Below are 25,946 nucleotides of genomic sequence, written 5' to 3'. Positions count from 1 at the left end.
TGTATATGTTTGTTGTTTTCAATTTAATGTACGAAAGGTATTATTAGATGAAGTATAAGATAAGTAAATGTAAAATAATACATCTCTCTCTCTCTCTCTCTCTCTCTCTCCCCCCTCTTAATCTTTAAAAACTGTTTTGTAATGTAAACTACACTTGGAACGGCATACCCAAGCCAACTTGATTGCTCAGAATATTCATAAAAATGAGTATATTTTAACAAATTTTGTTTTGGTCAAAACGCCAGACAGTAAAAATATACCAATCAAATGTACGTATCCTTATTAATAAAAAAGTTATAAGCTATAAAGTAAACAATAGTTTCGAAAAAAAACACATATTGCTTAAAAATTCTTATTATTTGTATGTAAGTTACAAAAATATTTTAAATATGAATTTTGGAAAATAGAAACTTTCAAAAAAAAATACTGTATAATTATATCTTTTAAAAAATATAATTATTTAAAAGAATGAGGATGAAAAAAAATTGAAATTCATTTTCGAAAGAAAATATATTTTTTGTTGTTAAATAATAAATTGAAACAAAACTGAACATGAAAATTTCTAGAATTAATATTGATATAAAAAATATTTGTTATTAATATATTGCATAAATGGTCTCACACACACACACACACACACACGCACGCACGCACGCACGCACGCACGCACGCACGCACAGGATATTCTGTTTTAAAAAAGATCCATTGAAAGATCTCGGAAACACTACGTTAAATGTTTCAACACACTCGAAAAATGTTTTAGACTAAAGTTTTTTTATTTCGATGGGGACATAAGATGATATTATTGTTGACTTTGGATGACATTGTCAAGGGCAACTAACTTTTACTTTAAATTTTTTAAACAGAACCTTTCACTTTTCATTACATATTCTTGTAGCTTATCTCGGGAGCTTTTCAAAACATTATAATGAAATACTTTTTCATTAAATAGGTGTAGTAAAAAGAAATTCATTATTTTTCCAATAGATGGCTTTAGTAATCTGTATCTCGCGAATGCGAGATATAAGTATATGATACAAACGTCTGATTTTCAACGTCTGATATTTCCTAAAATTCTCTTCGTAAATTAATTCTAAAGTTTTATGGAATATAAAGATAAAACCATAAAATTTATTTTCTGACTCGAGACGGTAGCCACCTTCAAAAAACAAAAAAAAATCTAATCTTGGAAAAAGGACATGGTATGTCATACTCGAAAGTGTTCATAATGGTTAATAAATATTATTGTAACATATATATATTAATACAAATTATTATTGAGAGTACAAATTAGTTCGGTCCGTTTTCCAAAAGATGGCTCCGGCTGTTGTGAATAGTGACAGCTGATTCATAGTAACAGCTGATTTTGGCGTTTTCAGAGAGGTTAGACATCTGCTAATAATATTCAGTTTATCGCTTTGAGTTTCATACAAAAACCTTGATTTTTATTGTGTTTGAAATGTCGAATTTTGTGTTAATCAAGCAGCATTTGCGGGAGGTTCTAATTTTCTGCTTTAATTGGAAGAAAAGTGCAGCTGAAGCCCATCGAATGCTTGTCGAAGTTTATGGTGACACTGCTCCAACTGATAAATCATGTAGGGAATGGTTTCGACGTTTCAAGGATGGAGATTTCAACGTTGAAGACAAGCCTCGCTCTGGACAGCCAAAAATATTCGAAGACAAAGAATTAGAGGCATTACTCGAAGAAGATCAAAGTCAAACGCAAGAGGAACTTGCAGAATTATTGGAAGTAACTCAACAAGCCGTTTCTGCACGATTGAGAGCCATGGGAATAATTGAAAAACAAGGAAATTGGGTGCCTTATGAACTGAAACCGAGAGACGTTGAAAGGCGATTTTTCACTTGCAAACAGCTGATTCAAAGACAACAAAGAAAAAGTTTTTTGCATCGGATTGTGACTGGAGAAAAGTGGATATTCTACGACAACCCCAAGAAGAAAAAATACTACGCTATGCCCGGTCAATCGACCTCAACATCAACACCGAACATTCATGATTCGAAGGTCATGCTCTGTATCTGGTGGGATCAAAAGGGTATTGTTTACTATGAACTGCTGAAACCTGGCGATTCCATTACGGGCGATCGGTATCGGCTACAATTGATTCGTTTGAGCCGTGCATTGCGAGAAAAACGGCCGGAATACGAGCAAAGACATGATAAAGTTATTTTTCTTCATGACAACGCTCGGCCTCATGTCGCAAAAGTCGTAAAAAAATATTTGGAAACGCTCAAATTAGATGTTTTATCGCATCCGCCGTATTCTCCGGACATTGCTTCTTCTGATTACTGGTTGTTCCGAAGGATTTGGCAAGTCACCGCTTCACTTCTTTCGCAGAAATCGAAAATTGGCTTCAAAATTGGATCGCTTCCAAAAACGAGTCATTTTTTCGAGATGGAATTCGAAAATTGCCTAAGAGATGGGAAAAAGTAATAGTCAGCGATGGACAATACTTTAATTCATCTGTTCATTCATTTTGTTTTGAAATAAATGTATTTTTGAACACAAAAAACGAATCTAACTAATTTGTATTCCCAATATTCAGAACTGACGTATAGGTCTAAAAATTCAATATCTGTTTGGAGATTTAAACTCCTTTTTTATGTTTTTATATGCAACATTTCAGATGTTAATTTTTTGTTATAATTCCTTTCTATATCCAAAACTTGCACCTCGTTTCAATCGAATTCATGGTCAAATTGCAATCTGTGGTCTAATGTGGTAATGACCGAATGAGAAGACATCTTTCTTCTAGTATAATTTCGGTGTTCAGAAATACGTGTATGTAGTTGGCGACTAGTTTATCCTACATAAGAAGCCTTGCAGTCTTTGCAGGCAATCTTCTATACGACGTTTCTCAGCGCGATAATTGGTAAAAGATCTTTCTGCACTTTGATTAGATTGCGAAATTTATTAATATTATAAAATGCAATTTTGAATACCATATTGTTAATAATCTTCTTGAATTTATCTGATATGTTGTTAACAAAAAGAATTGTAAACCAAATGATATTATTGTTAGATGTCACATTCTTTTTGTTACTTTTGTTCATCATGTTACTATTATTTATAAAATATTTTATTCTCTGAGACATAGTATTAAAAATAAATTCAAGAAGATAGTCATTGTTTAATAAAATGATGATAAGTTCTAAAATTTTTTAAATGAAATTTTAGGTTAGAAAGGAAGAATACTTTGTCAATCATACCTATGATCACGCCTTTTTTCTGTGACAGATGATGTCTGAAAAAATTTAGATATCTACCTGAAAAAGTCGATTTTTGATGCCAGTCAAATATTAATCTTTTGTTATGAATTAAAATAGTTGTGTCATGAAAATTAATTTTGTTATCCCCTACTTCTATTGTGAACTGTAGCCTTAGATATACAGAGTTAAACATATTTAAAAAATTATCGATTTGTGTACTAGGAATCGCTGCTATAATATTGTTAATATAACGATAAAAACTTGATCGAAAAACCAATGTTATCAAATATATTTTCTTCAAGATCAGCCATTATCATATCAACGATAACCGGTGATAAAGGGAAGTCCATAGGTGTGCCAAAGTTCTGCTTATAAATTCGATTCATCAAACATAAAAAAAATAGACTCAAGAACGAATTGAACTGCTAGAGAACAATAATTCATTAGGAACATTGTAACATTCTGAGATAAAATTCCATCTTTTCTCAATACTCTTAATGGCCAAGTTCAGTGGAATATTAGTGAAAGACGAAACTACATCCAACGAAATTAAATTATAGTCACTATAAATGTATAAATTTTTTAACTTATTGACAAGATCATAACGATTATTGATGTGGCTTCGCGATTGTGATACTTTTGGCAATTAATTTATATGAACACATTGCACATGTATAAAGTGGACTGTTAATAGACGATACAATAATTCTAAACGGACAGTTCACTTTGTATACCTTTGGGACACCAAAAAACCAAAACACCAAAAAATGATTTATACATAGATTCCGAGATGTACAATAGTTCGATCTTTTTCATTTTGTCAGTAACTCTTTAAGTTTGTTGGTCTTTTTTTAGTTGGATCTTTGTTAACTAAAGTATATGCTGACTCCTTTTCGGATCAGCGCCTATATCGACTGTTACACTTGTTATTCGTCTCCCTGAAACTAACCGAAGAGTGAACAACTGTTACATTTTATTCTTTTCATTTAACGAAAAAATTATTTAGATCACTCTTGTTACTTCATCTAATTGTCAAAATTAATATTATATTCTACTGGTTGACTACTGTATGTGTAAGCACAAATTGCATCAATTCGGTGAGTGTCAGTCTATGTGCTTATCGATTCTTTTTTAATAAATAATTTCACATATATCTATGACATTCTCATTTTTATTATAGCTTCACTTTATAAGAATTCTTGTTTCCTTTTGGCCTGTAAACTGGGATGAAGCTAAAGAATCTCTTTGTGATGTTGGATGGTTGGCACAATGATTGATGCGCTACTTGTGCTAAATTAGAATTATATTGATACCGTTGAGAATGACTTGAAGTAAATCGAAATGCATACGGATTTTATACCAATTTTTTATATTTTATACTTTATATTAAAAATGGACATATAAACATTTCCATTATTAAGTATACTTGCGCACCGATTATCGCACCGACTTCTACTTCCCCTTACATTTTAGTCTTTATATTGAATTATAATAAATAAACATATTAGTTATAGATTAATCCCTTTTTTTTGCTCAGTGAACGATTTCTTCTGCTGAACGCAGCCAATACTGTTTTAAATATTGTCTAAAACATTAAACTACTGAATATAATTTTGATATGGACAATAAAATAATATAGTAATCCCTAAATGCATTAATTATTGTCTTATGCGTTTTATATACCGCTCTAAGTTCTTCTTATGTGATGGAACGGATCAGCGGCCAGTAATTCAATTCAATGACCAATGCAAGTAAAATAATGTAAAATAATGTGTTTCTAATGATGTGAACCAAGTCTTATGTTAGCATGGATAGAAATACCTAATAAATTAATAAATACGTTTTAATAATAAAAATGAGTTTAAAGTTCATATAACAATTGCAAGTCTAAAATTCTAGTTTGATTGTAAAAATGAAACATTTGAAGCTAAATATCTGAATAGACAGTTCATTGTTATGTAAAATTATATGTATTTTGTAACAATTACATAATCTTTTTGGCAGCTTTGCTGATGAGAACTCACTTAACTATTTATAATATACGATGACGTTACAATAACATGTGTGGTTTACATAAAAAGACAATCACAGGAATTGAATAAACAAAGCGATATAGAATCATTATCGAATGCATATCTTCCAATCTTCAATCGTTATCCCCTTCCTAATGTTTTTACCTTCTCTATCTCCCTTTCTTTTCTCCCTTTTCTTTTCACATATTTTCTTTCTGTATATATTAACGTCATCGTACATTATAAATGGTTAAGTGAGTTCTCATCAGCAAAACTGCCAAAAAAATTACATAATTATTACAAAATACATATAATTTTACATAACAATGAACGGCCTATTCAGGTATTTAACTTCAAATGTTTCATTTTTTACAATCAAACTAGAATTTTAGATTTGCAATTATTCAGGTTTTTAACTTTAATTGTTTCATTTTTTACAATCAAACTAGAATTTTAGACAATTGAATTGAATTACTGGCCAATCCGTTCCATCACATAAGAAAAACTGCGAGCGATATATAAAACGCGTAAAATAATAATTAATACAATTAAGGATTATTATATTATTTTATTATCCATATCGAAATTGTATTCAATAGTTTAATATTTTAGGCAATATTTAAACATTGTAAATGATAGTGATTGAAACATTTGTTTTTATATGTATAATATAAGGTTTAGTATTTATCTAGCATTTTATATATATATATATAAGCTAAAAATTGAATGTTTATATATATATATATATAAACATTCAATTTAGCTCGTGGTTTTTTCTTGTTTATTTATTTATCTAACATATTTAATTATTTTTGTTTATATCGTATTTTCATTTTAAAATCTGACGATTTTTTGCCTTTATCTTCTGCAATATATATTTTAATTTTTAAATTTTATATATATATATATATATATATATATATATATATATATACATATACTATATGTTCGTGTATTAATAGATATTTTATATAGATGTATTAGGTGTTGGAATTAATTCGTAGCGTTTTTTAATGAAAGAATGTTATTTATTTCACATGAGCATTAAAAAATACATTAATGAAAGTACTTTTAAAACTTATAAATACTTTGTAAAACGCTACGAATTAATTCCAACACCTAATATATTTTGATTTTTTAAATTGCTTTTCGGTAAAATTACAGTAAAATTCTAAATAGAATATTTTAAGTTTTTATACAAATTCTATATAAATCATTTAAACTTTTCTTAATATCCTGTAACTATGACAAACATTGTATTTTAAATTATTATATCGTTATTAATTATTAATTTTAAACAATAAGATTTTAATATTAAAAATAAATTTTTAAGTGTTTATGTTGTTAAAATTATATTATTATAACAATATTGTAATATTGGTATGTATTAATAAATAATTCTAATGATAAATTTATTAACAATACAACAAGAAGAATTGCAGATTAACATTGATATTAATTTAGAAATAAAAATTCAGTCTTTGACCTATTTAATTTAAAGAAATTCAAATTAGAAGTCTACAGGTGTAGTCTATGAAAATCAAAATATTGTGAGTCGTGTGTGAATATTTACGAGACATCGGTCGTGAGAATTTCTCAGTTAAGTTTCAGTCTGTGTTCAGAATGTCAATGAGTAAAGGTCTTGTCGTATGGTGTTGCTTTATTTTATGGATTTTCGTAAATAACGCAAAATGCCAGGATTTAAAAGAAATGTCTAAAACATTAGACGAAATGCTCATCAACACTAGATCATTTCGAAGGCCTCGAGATCATGAAGATACTTCGATAATTTGGCAAGAATATGAATTCGGTACAGGAGCAGGAAATCGAGAAGGTAATTATTATTAAACTTTGAATATTTATAATTTCTATAATACTTATAATTATTCTATATTAACACTTAATTAGTATTAATAAGTACAAATTGTTGCATAATTGTTATAATTATTCTATTAGGTGTTGGAATTAATTCGTAGCGTTTTTTAATGAAAGAATGTTATTTATTTCACATGAGCATTAAAAAATACATTAATGAAAGTACTTCCCATCACTTGTAAAACGCTACGAATTAATTCCAACACCTAATATATTAACACTTAATTAGTATTAATAAGTACAAATTGTTGCATAATTTTTATAAATTTTTTTAATTAGAAGAGAAACATTTGATTTAAACATGATTAGATCGGGATAATTAAAATCTAAATACGGTTAAGTTTACCTTATTAATAATAAACATTTAATAAAAAATATATTATAGATTTTATATTTCATTATGTATATAATTTATAACTTTTTGACTATTTCTACGGCGTAGTATGAAAAAGTATTTCTATTTTCAGAAATTATTGTGACAAATATTTCACTACATACACTTACTGATATAACTGAAAACATTAACATATCAATAAACAATTGGCAGTTTTTGCAAACAGAAACTAGTTACTTTATTTATGCCGAAAAATCGATGTTGATCTTTTACAAAATTAGTTGGGATGATTTGTCAATTGAACGTACTATAAGTGTATCGACTGAAGGACACATATTACAATTTAAAGTTCTCAATTTTAATATTAAAGCTACGTTTAATGAAAGCCACGGAAACAATTTAATGGCAGTTGTACTAGTTGAAACCCAGTATGGTTGTTTTCTGTATTGGTATAATATTTTCGGAAATACGTATATTTTGTATTCGACGTGGCCTGTACAAAAACAAATTCAAGATATGGAATTTGTACAAGAAAAGAATCAACATGAATTATTGCTACTCGACAATGATGATACATATCTCGAAGATCAATCATTGATTGATGTTTATGGTTTTGATGTTGATTATAATAATCATCGTATCGATATCTGGTAATTCCGTTTATTTAATTATACGTATTAATTGTTTATTTATCGTAATATTATATTGTATATAATATAATATTACATTTTATTTAATGGACTAAATTTATTATTAATATATTGAAGTAATACTGCACTAACATATGCTCTGGTTCATTCCTCTATATTCGTCATATTTTAAATACATTTAAAAATTTGCAATCAAATTTTATAGTTTCTCTGGAAGATTTTGAATTATAGACTGTTTCATAAAGAAGACATTAAGATCCAAAGAAAATTTGCAATTAAAATTAACTAATTACAAATAATTGATTGAATATATGTAATTATATATATATATATATATATATATATATATATATATATATATATAGATATTGAGACTTTTATTATAATTTTTATGCTTACAATCTTGATATTCTGAGATTTCCAAAAAAAAACTTTAATCCTTTGGACGCGCTTCCTGGTCAAACGTTAGTGAGCGCGCGCGGCCACAAATTTATTATTTAGTAATTATAATAATTGAATGAATAATTGAACAATCGTCATAGAAACAAGTAAAATATATTTATAATAAAATATAATATTAAAATTTAACTATGATATTAAAATTTTGTGTCTTTCTTAAAAAATTTGATTAGTTGTAATTAAAAAATTAAAAATAAAATAAAAACTAAGAGATTTAAAAAAATAGTCACATTAATTTATAATTAAAAATAAGAAAATAATAACAGTGCTTTTGTAGAATAATGATAAAAAAATAAATCTTTTAAAACATACACTGAAAAAAAAGATTGTTGCTGCAACAATTTAGATATTAAAATGTAGCATTTTTATATAATTGCTGTAAACATATAAAAATGCTATGCCATATTTTACTATCTAAATAGTTGCAGCAATTAATCTTTTCTTTCAGTGTAAAAATGGTAATTATAAATTAATAGTAATTTTAATTTATTTAACCTAATAATTTAACCTAATTCTAACTTAAAGAGATATTAAACATTAATATGAACAAAAATAATTTAAAATGTGGAGAAAGATTCAACATCTCATATTGTGACAATTATTTATGTAAGCAAGATTTTACTTTTGAGGCATGCGTGGCACTCCGTGCCGCAAAATGTGTAATACTAATTTTAAAGTGAATAAAAGGCTAGCCAATTTAATAGAAAAAATACTACAATTGAATTATTTTATGATTGAGATTTGACATTAAATGAGGACCAAAGATCGGTAATAAAAAAAGGCCCATTTTTTTAATAAAAAAAATTATCAATGATTTTTCAGAAAAATTTTGTGGCATTTTGTGCTACAGCGCGCCCCGTTAAGGGTTAAAAAAAATTTTTTTTTTTTAATTTAAAATTTGTTTTAATTACAATTCTACATGTATTAATATTTTAGACATAGGTACGTTAATTAAATTTTACGGCAGTCTACAAAAAAAAATATCAAATACATAAATACAATATTTACACTGAAAGAAAAAAATTGTTCCTTGCTGTAACAATTTAGATAGTAAAATATGGCATAGTATTTTTATATGACTACAGCAACCAGTTTTTGGTTGTAGCAGCAAATTTTTAGTTGCGTTAGCCTATCTGCAATGTCAGATATATGATTTCGAGGACTAATGCAACTAAAAATTTGCTGCTATAACCAAAAACTGGTTGTTGCAGCCATATAAAAATGCTAGGTCATGTTTTATACTATCTATATTGTTATAGCAAGTAATCTTTTTTTCCAGTGTATGTATAAAAATGTATATATATCACACAGGTTTTGTCAGCGATTATTTATTCCAAAAGTATTCGATGTTCAAGTTTGTCCAATTTATGGACGCACCGTGCTGGCTTTTCAAGGAATCGAAAGTGTTATTTTATACGAATCGAAACATGAAGATAAATTGTGTCAGTATAAAAAATTGGAAATTATCAAATCCAACAAACTCGCAAATTTTGTCTGCTTTGAGAGTGGTTATGTTGAATACTTAGCAATTAGTGGAGGGAAACCGCGTTTATTTCACTTTTTTGAGAACGAATTTCAAGATAATTCTGACACAAATCTGCATTTTGATGGTAAAATGATAATTCATCTTATTAAGGCAGGGATTATTATCTTATTAAGAGATAATAATTCTTCCCTGAACATAAAACAAATAAAAACAAATGTTTATTTCACAGAAACAAATGAAATTTTGTGGATAATTACTATACCATTAAACACATATCGGGATGAATCTTTGTTACTAGTTCAATTAAAAAATTCAACAATAATCGCTTTAGCTTGGCATGGATCAAAGTTTAAAGTTGTGCCTTTACCCAATCAGATTATAAATAACTTTGATCTATCAAAAATTGTCGTTATTCCAAACGTTGGATTTGCACATGTAAACGTGCTTGTAACTATAGAAGTGACGTTAACTGAATCAGCGCATCCTATTCACGATGAGACGGAAAGCGTATTAAAGACACAAGCTTTATTGAAGGTATATCTACAAATATAATTAGTTTTATGTATATATAAAAATGTATATGTATATAAAAATGATAATGTGTAAACTATCTAATAACATTTTAATATATTTTATTTGTATATATGAATAATTAAAATATTTCATATCATATGTGTATGTAATGCATTGAAATAAATGTATCGGAGTGGAAAGTTTATAACGCTATTTTAATTTTACTATCATTTTTAAATGCTTTTTAAAAAAATTGGCAATTATATATATTCGATAGAGCAAAACTTCAACTATAAGAATTTGTTCTTTGAATTGCAGTACAATTTTTAACGGAATTATGAGCAATCTCAATCAAAATGCTCTTTTTAAATCATGATAACTCAGTAACAAAAAATATTAGAAACATTTTTGTAGGGAAAACTTTAAATTTTTACGTTAGAAAATCAAAAATTTTGGCAAGTTTTTTTGACAGACTCACAAAGTAAAAAGGAAATTTCCTATTTTATTCAGCTCGTAGTTTCTTATATGCTAAAGTTATTAAACTCGCAAAAACTGAAAAGTCATAGTGATCTTTCAGAAGTATAAAGATTCTAACTTTATATATAAAACCCCTTTTTATTTAAACTTAATTCATTTTTTTTCGAAATTACAATTACTTGAATTTAGAAGTTCAAGACGTTACTTCTATTCTGTCCTAATGTAAAACATAATTATATAAGATGTAGGAGAGGAGAAGGAGAGAGAGAGAGAGAGAGAGAAAGAGAGAGAGAGAGAGAGAGAGAGAGAGAGTTATATAAGATACATTTTTATGAATATATGTAAAGATTTTGTATGCTGTGCGCGTGCGCGCGCGCATATTCTGAATTATTTTTGTTAAATTTTCAGGAAATTTTTCGAAAACAAGAAGCTATCTTTGATGAGGCTGATACGCAATTCAGTCAAAGTTACTTTAAGAATGTGATAACAGGATTTTGGAATCTTTCAAAAGTAAATGTATCGAACGCTATACTTGAAGGTCATGTACATTATGGTGCTGTCAAAGTTGGTTCGATCAATTTGAAAATAGAAGACATATTGATAAACGTGACATCAAATATAGAGAAATTAGAAGAATTAGAAACAAAGCTTGATCAAATGTTATCAGATTTGAAAAGTATGACTAATTCAACAAAAATTACTTTACCGCCAGATGTTGAATTAAACGGAGATTTTTCGGTGAATGGTACACTATATACGAAAAATATAATTGCGGCTTTTATTAATAACGCATCAACTTCAATCATAGAAAACAGTATTGCAAATCGCATCAACGTTCAGAAATCTGTTTCGTCTATTGACACTAATAATTTAACGATTTTCTCTTTAAATGGCATACCGCTGGAGAAAATCATGTTCGATTTTCAAATAAAAAATTATAGTGACGTAAATTTTTCAATATTAAAGAGATTAAAAATTGATGGGCACTTGAATTTTTCCGTAATAAATAATATCAAATGGAAGGAGCAGATACAAAATATAGTTTGGAAAGATGAATCGACAATTATTTCTGGAGAGACAATTGCGGAAAGGGTAAAACAACTTAATATTATTAATATTATTCTTGAAGCTTCCACGGGTGGAAGCCTTTCTATATAAAGATTATGTGTTCCGCGGATTTTTTCCGTGTCCAAATCTATTTTTGCCAACGTTTTGTAAATCTGCAGTTCACTTTATCAGGGCGAGGAGCAGCCTGATACTAGGAGTATGAATGGACTGCAAGATTCAAGAAACGTTGATATTCCAAGAATGGACACAGAGAAAACCTGCGCGAAACGCATAATCTTTATATAACTTAATATTATCCTTGAGAATTAAATAAATTGTCCAATATAAATCTTGATAATAAAACAAATTTTCTCTTATAAGAAAATAAGTAATGTTGTATACACGGTTTAATATTGTATTCATAGTTCATTTTCGAAAAAAGTAGCTAGTATACGTATAAAACTAGAATGCCTTTAACGCAATAATAAAAGAAGTATTTATATACCCTTTTTTTCTCTTGTTTTTTTAATAAAAAATCACCGATTGTATCATTTTTTATTGACATTCTGTGTGTACCAAATCTTTGTCAAATAACATTACTCTAAATACGAAGCGCTACTAAAAATATTGTCTCGGCCGAGAGTCGAACCCAGATCTCTTACATTCCGTGCGAGCGTCCAGAGCCTTTAGACCACCGAGACTTTAAAAAACTATAATAAACTTATTACGAAAAATACCTAGGTCTCGGTGGTCTAAAGGCTCAGGACGCTCGCACGGAATGTAAGAGATCCGGATTCGACTCTAGGCCGAGGCAATATTTTTCGCAATAAGTTTATTACAGTTTTTTAATATTAATTTGAGAAATTTAGGGGGATTATTAATATTTCAGATTGATTGCGTTGAAAGTCCGACAACCGGCACGTAATTATCATTTCTGAAATTAATTCATTTATATATATATATATTAGTTCAACATCTCAACACTCACAGACCGTAGTAGCGCTTCGTACTTAGAGTAATGATATTTGACATAAACGGTCTTGTTTTCAATCTTATTGTTAAATCTTTGTAATTTCTTTTTTCGATAAAAGATAATATTTTTTTCAACAGCTTGTCGCCGAAAAAGCTAATGTCAAAAATCTGAATTATTTGCAATATCCAAGAAATTACGTTCTAATGAATGGACTAAATAAATTTTCTGTCAATGTCACGGGTGAAAAGCACTTTGTTAACTTGTCTACGAAACATTTGTTAACCATCAAGACAATAAATAAAATTGATATTAATGATTTTGTTATTCTCAACAGACATGAAATTATTAATGAAGAAATTATGTTTAAAGATCTAGAAATTGATGGAATTTTCCAGGTACGATTAGTTAATCGTATATTACAATTTTTTTTAGGTATATATATATATATATATATATATATATATATAAATCCAGAGTTCTGTCATAATTTCAGATTGACGGAAATATAATAGGCATTAATGCAAGCGGCATAGAGGATTTGCTTAACGAAACCAATAGGCTTTTATCAGATATTAGTTTTGAAAATCTGATCATTATGGGAAATATTGTACTCAAAGATTCAATTAATACTAAAACGTGGTCAGATCTTGACAATTTTTTATTAAAAACTGAAAAAAATGCAGTAATTATTGGAAATAAAAGATTTTGGAATGACGTCAACGTAAAATCTACGACAACAATTAAATCCAGACGAATTAATAATCACATTTTTTCAGAATTCGTAACCTTAAATACTAATCAACAGTTTCCTCGTAAGTATAGTATAATCTAAAAGTTTGTAAACATTATCTATTAGATTTTAAATTATTAAAATTAAAAAGGCAAATTTTTTATCTACATATAATAAAGCTGTTACAAAAAAGGAATTACACATTTTGTGAAAAATATACATCTTTCCTTTCTATAATAGAATTGAGAAATGAAAAAATTCTAATCTATAGATAACATACACATAGTGAAAAAATAATTAACGAAATTTGAATAAATATTTAGACAATACACCAATAGAACCATTTGCTTACAGAAAATAAATATTTATTCGATTTGAAAACATAATACTTATTAAGTGTAATTCTTTTTAATTGAATAAATATTTATTTATTGTAAGTAAATGGTCTTATTCGTACTATCTAAACAAATATTTATTCAAATTTCATGAATTATTTTTTAGTATAGGTTTACTTGAATATATTGAATAGTTTAAAAATAATTATAAATCAACAATAGAAAATGAGTTAATCACTTTTCTATGTTAATTTCATCATTAAAAATTCCTGACCATGTTTGTCTTTGAAGATCAATCAATCGACTGGCACCATCTAGCTGTCTAATTGGTATGGGATTGCATATGGGAGAGTGATGGATCGCCTCATAATATATTTAGTTTATTTGTGCATATGACAAATTGTTTCATGTTCTTTCTTTAATTCGATATTGATGAAATGAATTTTGGCTAAAAAATTAGCCAAAATGTTTATGGAAAGATAATAATAGCGCAATTATTACAGCACCAATTCCCATTAATCCGTTGTCTTATTTTATTTTATTAATAATTATAAAGTTGCGCTAATCTATGTAGTTTGTATAAAATTTTCTATAAAAATTGTATTTCATCAATATATCTCACTTTATTAATTTCAGATTTGACAAAAATATCAGCAAGTGTCATGTTTGAAAATGTTACTCTTGGCATCATGAAGAAATTAGAGGATTATATAATCTACGAACAAAGTATAACTTCTAGTTGTTTTAATAAAATACTGTTATTTGTTAAATCATTTATTATCGATAATTTGTCTTTTGATACTATAAAACAGACTATCTCTCAAATTACTTTCTTTGATAAATTAAATAAAACTTTTCAACAAGTATATTTCGAGAATTTAACGATTTCAACATTAATGATCGATGAGATCTTGCCTAATACAATCAATAGAATCAACTACATTGATTTGGTCAACCGTGTGTTAACATCCTATACGCAGCAGAATCTAACAGGTGCTTTAATAATAGACAAATTGGAAACTGACATCTTGGACGCAGAAATTATTAACGCAATATCTTTGAATACGTGGAATTTGTTTTCAACACCCGCAAAATTACCTTATAATAACATTTTCAACGGAAATGCATCGATAAAAAATTTAGAAGTGACAGGAATTATAATGGCATCTTCAATTAATAACAATAATATTATTGATATTTACAAGGAATATAACATGGCGACTGTCATTTTCAATACAAATGTATCGATTGAAAATTTGAAAGTAATTGGCTTTATAAACAATTTGAATCTATCTATGTTTATCACTGATGCTATTCAGAAAGTCGATAGAAATATTACATTTATGGATCGCAAAACATTGAATAATATTACATGCGAATTTTTAAAAATACAATTTATAAATAAACATTTTGTAAACCATATTTTGGATCTAAATGAAAAGCAGATGCTAAAAGGGCCAATTATCATAAATGGTATGTTGCATATATTAAACCTGTTAAGAAGTCTTTTACAAATGTCTTTTACAGTAATCTTTCAAATATATTCGCATTTTTATATTATTAATGACACTTAAAAATATATTTATAATGTACTTATTGTAAAATTAACAAAATAATATTTTTTAAATGTACTTATATATATAATGTATATAAACTTTATATATATATATTATATATATATACACTTTAACTTATTGCTATCGTAGTTAACAAAGAATGGAAAAATATTTTTTAGAAGTAATTAGTTACCGTTACTAGCTACTGGTACTCACAAGAAAATCTTTACTGTTACCGTTATTTAAAAAGTACTGACTTGTTACTTTTCTGTTATTTTTTAATGCTAAAATAAGATCAGTTTAAAAAATATTTTACAATATTGTTTGCTTATCACAGAGAAAAACAGTCCAGTTAAGCTGCCAATAAGCCAATAAGAAGATCTAACCAGAAACATTTCGGCATTTTGGCGAGGCCAAGCATAATTTCTGATTATGATAACTAGAAAATAATAACAATAAATTCTATTTGACCTCATAAAATGGTTGTAAATAATCTCATTCTGATTGTAAATAATAATAATAACAATAAACAATAATGACAATAATAACAATAGACTGATATAGAACGTAAAAACGTAACTAATTGTAAGAAACGAAATGATTTTTCGGAATGAGCTAATAAGTTTTGTATATACATATCTAATATTTCAGAATGAGAGTGTGTGTGTGTGTGTGTGTGTGTTTGTGTGTTGTGTGTGTATGCGTACGTGCGTGTGCGTGCGTGCGTGCGTGCGTGTGTGAAAACAGTTAAAGATAGAGGGAAGATATCTATTCAAAGTTGTAGGATAAATAGGGGGCCTTACTTTGACTTTTTGCACGAAGAGAATTTTCTTTTAAAATCTATCCTGAAAATATGGTAGTTATGGTACAATACAATATTTTTAATATTTTTACCATGCACTTCAGTAAAATTAATCAAACCTATTTTATACTTTATTATATTTTATTGATGAATAAGAGAGATTTATATCAAAATTCTTCGAAATACAAATGTTGTCCCCCAATTATCATATTTTCAGGGTAAACTATAAGAAATAATTCTTTCCGTGTGAGTAATCTTAAATATCCTTGATTTTCATATTATCAATAAAAAAATTTTTTTTAATAGCAAAGGTATTTTTACTCGTTTTATCGAGTGCTCAATGAGCTGAATAACTTTGCGTTAGAGTATCTTTTCGAAAATACAACTATTAGGGTATAAGCCAAAATAAGCAACTATTGTAGGTTATAAGCCAAAATAAACTAGCCAAGATAAACTATTCACTATGTTGATTGAGATACGAGAGCTTAACAGAACCTTCTCAAACAAATACATTGGTAGAGATGATCTTGCATTATTCCCTGTGAGAACACCTGACCTATTATCTTTGGGAAAGAGTGAAAGAGCTAGCTTACTTTCAACGTCTTATCGCTTCGGGAGAAAAGAATAAAAAAATATTTTTTGCGATATAACGATTCAAGATTAGAAAAAGCAAGCTTTTCATGAAAACTACAGGCATGTCTAGATCAACATGGCGAACATTTTGAACATTTATTATAATAATAAAAAGTTTGTTTTAAACCTTCAGTTTGACTTATGTTAGTTTATATCTCGACAATAATTGAATTTTTGAAAAGATACTTTAATGGAAAACTATTCATTCATTCATTACCATCGAATACCATCGGTAGAATAAGTAAAAAATATCTTTCCCATTAAAAAAAATTTAGAACCAGATATACTATATATACCAGATGTATGTACAATGAGTTTGATAAGTAACAATAGATCTTTCGCACATTAGCAAAATGGACTAAATTGAGAAGAAAAGTCCTTTACATTTAATAATTTTTGCAATAGTAAACAAGATATTAATTACTAAAAATTGTCGAAAATTGATCTTCAATAATTTTTTACTCAAATCTATCAACTTTACAGAAAAGACAAAACACTGCAAGAGACAAAAATTGTTTATTTTCTTCTCATAGAGCTCTAAAAATTTTTTCAAAATTTTTTCAGAATTTTTTAATACCGTATTTTCTCAAGTCTTGTTAGGCCATTTCTATTCCCCGCGGCCCCCGCACCGAGCTAGCAATGGGCACACACTTGAGTAGTAGACCAGACGAACGCGCATATTCGGTGATCTTTTAAGATAATATCTCGTTAACTATTGCGAAAATTGTAAAATGTAGAGGACTTTCCATCTCAGTTTAGTCCGCTCTACCTATCCACAAACCCTGATGAATTATGAAACACTCTGTATACATGTCTGATTCTATAAACGACGCGTCAATTAAATTTTTGGTTTTAAAACACAATCTGCTGTTAAAAAGTGAAATTTTTAATTATAAATTTTAGTAGTACATGACATCAAAGATTGTTAGTCATAAAGTTTGTTCTTACATTAATACAGCTTTGTCATTATTAATTGGTCATTTTTAAAATATCATAGACCAATCACAGTGCCATATTAGATTCTTAAGGCATTACTTAAAATCTTTAAGAATGAATTATGAATACCGGCCAAAAATTAAATATATACAAAATTATGTCATACGTTAAAAATATAAAAAATAACGGTAAAAGTAACTGTAAACGGTAAAAAGAAACTGTTTTGATTACTATTACCAAAATAATGTAACTACGTTACAGTTACAATATAAAATGTAACATCGTTATCAGTTCGTTACCAGAAAAAGTAATTTAACAGTAACGGTAACAGTGTTATAAGTAACGAGTTATTTTCATTCTCCAGTATATATAAATTAATGACATCATTAGAAGATTAAAATTTATTTGTATGTTTATTTAAACTTTTACTGATTATATATATAATTATCTATAATATTTTATAATTATTTATTTATGTTTTTGTCTTAATCTTTTCTTTTTTATTTTTGTAGTCTTTTTATAATAACAAAATTAATTTCTTTCTTTTTCTTTGAGGCTCAGTCACGGTTCGAAGAAATTTTAATACAACTGGCAAGATTGGAAATTCTGTTTTTTTAAGCGATTTCACAAATAGGTTAAAAGATAAGGATAATTCTTATACTTTTCGTGGTAATGTTTACTTCATTGAGACTGCTTCTATAACAAGATTGAACGTAAGTGGATCGATTCAAGGATCAATGTTAAACAGTTTCTTCAAGACCATGATCTTTAAAAATGATACAAATGTTACAATTTTTGGACTAAAATTATTTAAAAATTCAGTTACATTTAATAATGCATTTAACATCGACGGCAGCTTAAACAATTTAGATTTATATAGATTTTACGAAAATGTTGTTTATATCAATAAACCTTTCGCAATTAATACCAAAGTTACGTTCAGAGAAAATATTTATCTACGAAAAAACCTCGTAGTAAAAAATAAATTACAATCATATACCATTATGGAAGTTGATATGAAAGACTTACAGGAGAATGTTATTGCCCTTAATAAACCTAAATCTTTTCCAGGTAATTATCGATTTTTTTTTGTATTAGTAAAAATGTATAGGGCTCGGTTTTATTTCAAATAAATTTATTTAAAATAAATTTATTTAAAATATACATTTTAAATAAAAAAAATTAAACAGTTATTTAGTATTTATTATTTAAAATAACTTCTTTTGACGTATTTCTTATTTAATATTTTTAATAAGTTTTTGGAATTTATTTTGTATTTTTTATTTTAAATAAATAGTATCAGTTTTTTTATCGGTTATGAATTTTAAATAATTTTCTAGAACCTATTTTATATTTTTTATTTTAAATAAATTGTATCAGTTACCAATCCGTCGGTAAAAGTGACAGTGAATAATTAAATTATAGTATATTTATGATAAAGTATTGCACGTGTGAAGTATGAGATATACCCACGTATGATCCATGTTAAATTTCCACCTGGTTCACGAAGAATTAATACTACTAAATATCAATTATAAGCCGTAGTTATAAAAAAACTGAAACGTTATATTTAGAAATGTATTCATATTTCTATTATTTAAATAAACAAAATCATTAAAATATTTTTTATTTAAATACTATTTGAAACGTTATTTAAAATACATATTTATTACTTTATATTTTAAGTAAGTTTCCGAGATCTATTTTTTATTTAAAATAAGAAATGGCCTTCGAAAACTTATTTAAAATAAAAGACAAATTATTTTTATATTTTAAATAAAAGTTATTCTCTATTTTAAATAAATAAATGTATTTTAGGGTCCTATTTCTTATTTTATATTTTAAATAATTTCTTGTGATCTATTCCTTATTTAATATTTTAAATAAGTTTTTGAAACCTATTTTATATTTTTTATTTCAAATAAGTCGTATCAGTAATTTTATCAACTCCTACAATTTTATATTTTAAATACGTTTCTGGAAGTTATTTTATATCTTTTATTTTAAATAAGTCGCATCAATTATTTTACCGAGCCCTGAAAATATATAATATATATGTATGATCATAAAAGCAAATAAATAATAACTTCAGGCTTCTTCATTCAGAAGTGACAAATAATAAAAATAAATTAGAAGAAAAATATACAAATCAATAATCATCGATTTGTAATCAAGGTCATATTTTCATAAAATTAAATTATTTGCAAGCTTTGCAAAAAATTTGTATATTTTGTAAAAAATTTAATATTTTGTAAAATTATATATATTTATAAAATTATATGTATTTATAAAATAATTTATAGCAAAATTTTTTCCTTTCAATCAATTTAAATTATTCTACACAATATAGTTTTTTTTTATAAAAGTTTGTTACACAATTTTACAATTTCTCTTTTTTTACAGCAATTAATGTAAATGATATATAACTATAATATATTATATATGTTATTTGTAATTAATAATAACATTACTAAAGTATGCATCATCGCAAATAATTAAATACTTAATTTTGAAACTTAATAGGAAAAAGTATTTTGTTTTTCATTTCAGCACGAATAACACTCCACAATGTGACTTTCCAGACAAATATAAAAGTCATGCAGGTCAATGACTTACAAATGAATCTGTTGATTTTATTAAATATGCGACAGTTTATTATGATCGATAAACTTAATTGTACTAATATTATTGTTAGAAACATTCAGATATCAGGACATATTAACACCTACCATATAGAAGATATCTATGCGGACACCTTCATGGTATAATGAACGTAAAATTAAAATAAAACTTTTATCGTTTGGAATAAATTTAGCAAATAAAACATAAGATATTGAAGATGTTCCAATAAAATAATACAGATTATTTAGACGTACATACTATTTCAGTCTCTTTTTTGTTTCTTCCATGCATAATTAATGTTAAAATTAAAATTATAATAAAATTATATTTATTTCTTTTACAGACATATAGTAATCAGAATATTACAGGATATATAAAGATACAAGGAAACATTTATGCGTACCATAATTTCAATGCTCATTTAATCAATAATTTTAAACCAACGAGAATTGTTTCTTCAATTACAAACGACGCTCTAACAGGTAGAAATTAAGAAATAAGACAATCAGTTTTATAAATGCCGTAAAATTTGCAAATGCCGTTTAAATGCCTACCACGTGCATACAACACCTTTTTTTACTTTACATTGTACGAATCAGCTTTCAGTGTTTAATAGCACTCAGCATGAATACGTTTGAATAATCTTTGTTTAAACTTTAACGATAAAAAATAATTTAAATAATATATTTACATAACTTTTGTTTAGGGAATTTTATGTTCAAAACTCCAGTTATCCTTGATAAAAATCTCATGGTTTTGGGTCTTCTAAACAGAATAAACCCAATTAATTGGCAAAGAGCAGTAATGAAGACGATGAACGAAACAAAACAGATTATATCTGGAAAATGGAGAGTGCATGGAAATGTCTATTTTGAAAAGAACGTTGATGGAAATAAATTTTTGAGTGAAATTAATATCATTGACACATCATCGATGTTAACAAGAGAACATCCTGAAATAGATCACATTACCGAGGAAACATATGTAAAAAAATTATAGTATTTATAATAAAATAAATTAATATTGACAATAAAAATTTTATTAAATAATAAGAATAAGAATCTTATCAGATTTAAAAATTAATATTGATTTCTTTGCAATTTAGTAACATTACATTATTAAATTTGTTCTGTACAAGAATCCAACACTCTTACTTGTTTATGCTCTAAATATAATTTTATCTTTTACAGAAGGATTTAAATAACGTATGTGCATTGCACTTGGATATACTCAAATGCAATGCTATAAAACAGATATATAAATTTAACACGTTTGATTATTTAAAAATCCAAGAATTTGATGGAGATATTCATAACATTCATACTGTCGAAATAAATGATATGGATTATATGTTAATAAATTACAACATTTGCCATATAAAACTTCTATTATATACTCAAAATAATTTTCAAGTGATCGATGAAGTATCCGATTTTGGATTAATTAATCAATGGATGTTTTTTAAATTAAATCGCGTTTTATACTTGCTTACAACCGCAAAACGAACCTGTGGTAGAAGTCTTAACAATTTATGGAAATTGGAAAATAATACAATGGTGGTAAGTTTATTATAATGCGTAGGCACACGTGTAAATTAAAAAAAATATACGCAAAATATATATTAAACCAAAATTTCTCAATTAAACGGAGATAAAAAATATTTATAAAATAAGTACTTTCTTCTTATAATAATTAATTCTGCTAATTTGTTTCAAATTATTTTTTCTCTCATAGCATGTATTAGAACTTGGTAATGCTACAGACGTTATGAATTTATATCAAGATGGATTTATAGCAATGATTCAAAAGAATCTTGAAATTGCATCATCTAATATGCAATTGGATATAAAGACTCTTATCTCGTACAAAAATGAGACATTAAATTTGGTTTCAAACGATCCTATTGTACTAACTAATCAATCTCTATCTTATGATTTACAAGAAAGATCTTTAAACGATATACATTTAAACGATACACGTTTAAAAAATTGTCTTGGTTGTGGCAACGTATTGACTTTTAAAGTAGGTAATAAAAAAGAAGAGTACATCCATTACAATGAAGAAGTCAGCCAAGATTATATATATGTGAGTTAAATATAATTTTCATTTTCATTTTATTATGTAGCTTATTTTATAATTTGATAATTGCTATTTATTATTGTAATAGGATAATATTACAAAAAAACATTTTCTTTCCATAAAACTGAAACTTTTGCTGTATTATTATGTGTTATGTAATTGTATTATATAGCGTATTAATCACATTATTTTTTTTATCTAGTTGTGCAAAAATGACATTTCACAAACAAAAATTTTGCAAACAATAAAAGCACGTCAACCAAAATCATTTTTGGTTTTAAATTTCGATGGATTCCTCGGAACATTACTTATTTTCGTAGAAAATAATGATATTATCCAAGTGTACGAATATAAAGGTAATTATGTTATAAAATGAAAAAAAAATAGAAGAAATTAAAGAAAAAAGATATTTTTTGTATTCATAAAATAATATAATTGTTACATTTTAAAAACTGTTTTCAAGGTATCGAAGGTTTTGTGCATCGAAATATTATACAAATAAAAGTTGATAAGTTATACAACTTTAAAGTGACAAATTTCAATAATTTAGGAAAGAGACATTTTTTGGCTGCAGTTCATAAAAACCGACTAACAATTTTAGAGGCAAAAATGTATGGCGTAAAATTTAATTTGGAAATGTTATCTATCGATTTTTGTTACACAAATAAGTGTTAAAAATATTAAATATATAAATGTATTATATATATTCTATGGAATAATGTATTAAAATTTTCTTTTGTTACGAATTGATAAAAATTGACACATAACATGGATGTATTCAATATATTACATTGAATTAAATGATTGTGCTGATTAATATATGAATAGTATACATACACACGCGCGTGCGCACACGCACACACAATTATGAAGAATTGTTGTGAAGCGTTATTATTATTATATGTTATTTTTCACATTATAATATTCAGAATTATATTGAAAGATCATTGTACTAAATACACCTTCGTACTGCTCATAAATAAGTAATTATTACTTGTTATGAATTTATTTATTAATTTATTACACAATTTATAATTATCAAAATAATAATTTCACTTGAAGTTATATACATTTGAGTTACATAAAAACACGAACTTCTTTATAATAAAAGAATGTACAATAGCTCCTAATATATCACTCACCTAGTATACCACTAGCACGTAGTATTACAGCAATATTATAGCAGTATTACTTTTTCATTTCAGTATTATAATGCAATTAGCAGAAATATTGCTAAAATATTATTCAATAAAATATTCTTTTATGCATAAATATTTATAAATACACATGAATATACACAAATATGTATGATTATTTATAATTATAAACAATATTACGAGTACATTATAATATTATATGAAATATATCCATACATGTTTATACATGCTTCTTTCTTTTGTAAAATTAGTCTAATAAAAGTAATAATAATAATAAAAAACATAAAAAGAAGTAATTAACAGAATAATTTTCGCATTAATCACTTATTTTTCAAAAAAAATCATGTTTGATGAAATATTGCTTATACATAATTATGTAGGGGAGACCATAGAGACAAGTAGATCATTTTTTAGTTTCAAATTTTTACAGACAAAATTAAGAGACTTATCAAGAAGATAATTCTACACCAGTTAAGGGAGATCGGAGCTAATAGACTCATTTTTCAGTTTCGAATTTTTACAGACAAAATTAAGAGACTTATAAAAAAAATGAATTCTACCCATTACTATATACATTTGATTACCTAATAATATTTTAATAATGTTTTAATAAGGGGAAACTGATAACTAATATGAAAAAAATGGATTTTTCTAATGCATTCCATCTGATTTAATTAGCCCCGGGACCGAGGTAATTCGAGAAAATTTCTAAGATTATTAAAATAAAGATTAATGTATTTTAAACCACATCTTTGGCTACATATTAATAAAACTTTTATAAAAATATATTTTAAACACAAACATTCGTTTCGCAGAATAAAACAATACTTTTTTTTGCCAAATTTGTTCAGTTCGTGCAAAAACAAATAAGCCTAGTTTTCGAAATTTAACATGAGGAACTAAACTTATAACATTTACCACTGAAGAAAATCTCTTTAAAGGAATAAAATTTTGAATAAGTACTATAAAAGTTACTAAATGAGTCATACAGTTCTATGCAGTGATTAGTGTACTATGTTGAGTACTATGTTCATTAATTTTTTAGAAACATTAACAATATACGATGACAAAGCATGTAAACAAAAAAAATCTATTGGGCTTTATTAAGTAAGAACTGCTCTTATTATCTAAGTAAAAATCAAATATCTCAGACAATCATATACGATATATTGTAAAACAAAAACTTTAAGAATAAAAATTACTTAGATGTATGATTTTTTAAAATTGTGGCATAACTTCTATCATAGATATATTCGCAACAAGATGTTACAGCAAACTTTAGCGGCAGTCGCTGCTGTGTGCTCAGACACGTTTACGCGTGTCTCGCGTGTTTTATTTTTAATGTAGCCTCGATTATTCTACTTACTCCTATATTCAACTGATCTCGATCTCCCCTACTACATACATTATTCTCTCTCTCTCTCTCTCTCTCTCTCTCTCTCTCTCTCTCTCTCTCTCTAAGTCATTTACCTCATGAGCGAGATGTCCATATGTAATATGGCTTCTCTTACGAAGAGGCGTTATTCCTTTCTATCCATTGTTCTGATTGTAGTCTCTTTAGGGAGGTCACCAGTCAGTGCCTTCACCTATTCTACCCATCATTTCCCACGCGGACGCCTCTCACGAACTTTACCCTCTACAATCATCTTCTCGAGTCCATCTTTCAGTCGAATTATATGTTTAAAATACCGAAGAATACGATCCGAGACCAACGAGTTTAGTCGAGTTCGAATCTCCAACTCATTCAGAATTGACTCATTCGTTCGTTTGGCCATCCATGGGATCCTCAAAAGACATCTCCAGCACCACATCTCGAAGAACTTTGATACAGTCTCAATCCCTTTTCAAGACCGTCCACATCTCTGCTTCGTACATGAATATAGGAAATAAAAGAGATTGTACCAATCTCCTCTTGGTTTTAATTGATATCTGTTTATCTCTCCATATTTTTATGAGTCGGGACATAGCTTCCTTAGAAATCTCAATCCGTCTCCGAAATCATAATCTACATATCTCTTCTGATACCACCATCTGGATAAAAC

The 25,946-nt window shown here is 26.9% G+C and overlaps 1 protein-coding gene across 2 annotated transcripts; it reads left to right on the top strand.

Annotated features, from left to right (window-relative positions):
* Positions 1 to 6,829: 6,829 nt before the first annotated feature.
* Positions 6,830 to 24,278, top strand: fs(1)N (female sterile (1) Nasrat). 2 transcript variants are annotated; one of them, XM_087414670.1, is made up of 17 exons: positions 6,851 to 7,074; positions 7,583 to 8,099; positions 9,870 to 10,168; positions 10,274 to 10,578; positions 11,443 to 12,126; positions 13,192 to 13,449; positions 13,548 to 13,866; positions 14,756 to 14,845; positions 15,128 to 15,592; positions 18,602 to 19,117; positions 20,597 to 20,808; positions 21,012 to 21,150; positions 21,375 to 21,652; positions 21,859 to 22,227; positions 22,403 to 22,753; positions 22,950 to 23,103; positions 23,211 to 24,278. In XM_087414670.1, the coding sequence occupies exons 1-17, from the start codon at positions 6,864 to 6,866 to the stop codon at positions 23,420 to 23,422; spliced, it is 5,379 nt and encodes a 1,792-aa protein (XP_087270796.1). In that variant the 5' UTR covers positions 6,851 to 6,863; the 3' UTR covers positions 23,423 to 24,278. The 2 variants fall into 2 exon arrangements, with proteins under 2 accessions (XP_087270797.1, XP_087270796.1); XM_087414671.1 differs by having other exon boundaries at positions 6,830 to 7,074; positions 14,756 to 15,592.
* Positions 24,279 to 25,946: the final 1,668 nt, after the last annotated feature.

This window comes from Acromyrmex echinatior, chromosome 16 (assembly GCF_024713525.1).
Source record: "Acromyrmex echinatior isolate Ae372 chromosome 16, ASM2471352v2, whole genome shotgun sequence".
Taxonomy (NCBI): domain Eukaryota; kingdom Metazoa; phylum Arthropoda; class Insecta; order Hymenoptera; family Formicidae; genus Acromyrmex; species Acromyrmex echinatior.
Note: the sequence above shows the minus strand (reverse complement) of the source record. Positions and strands in the feature narration are given on the sequence as shown.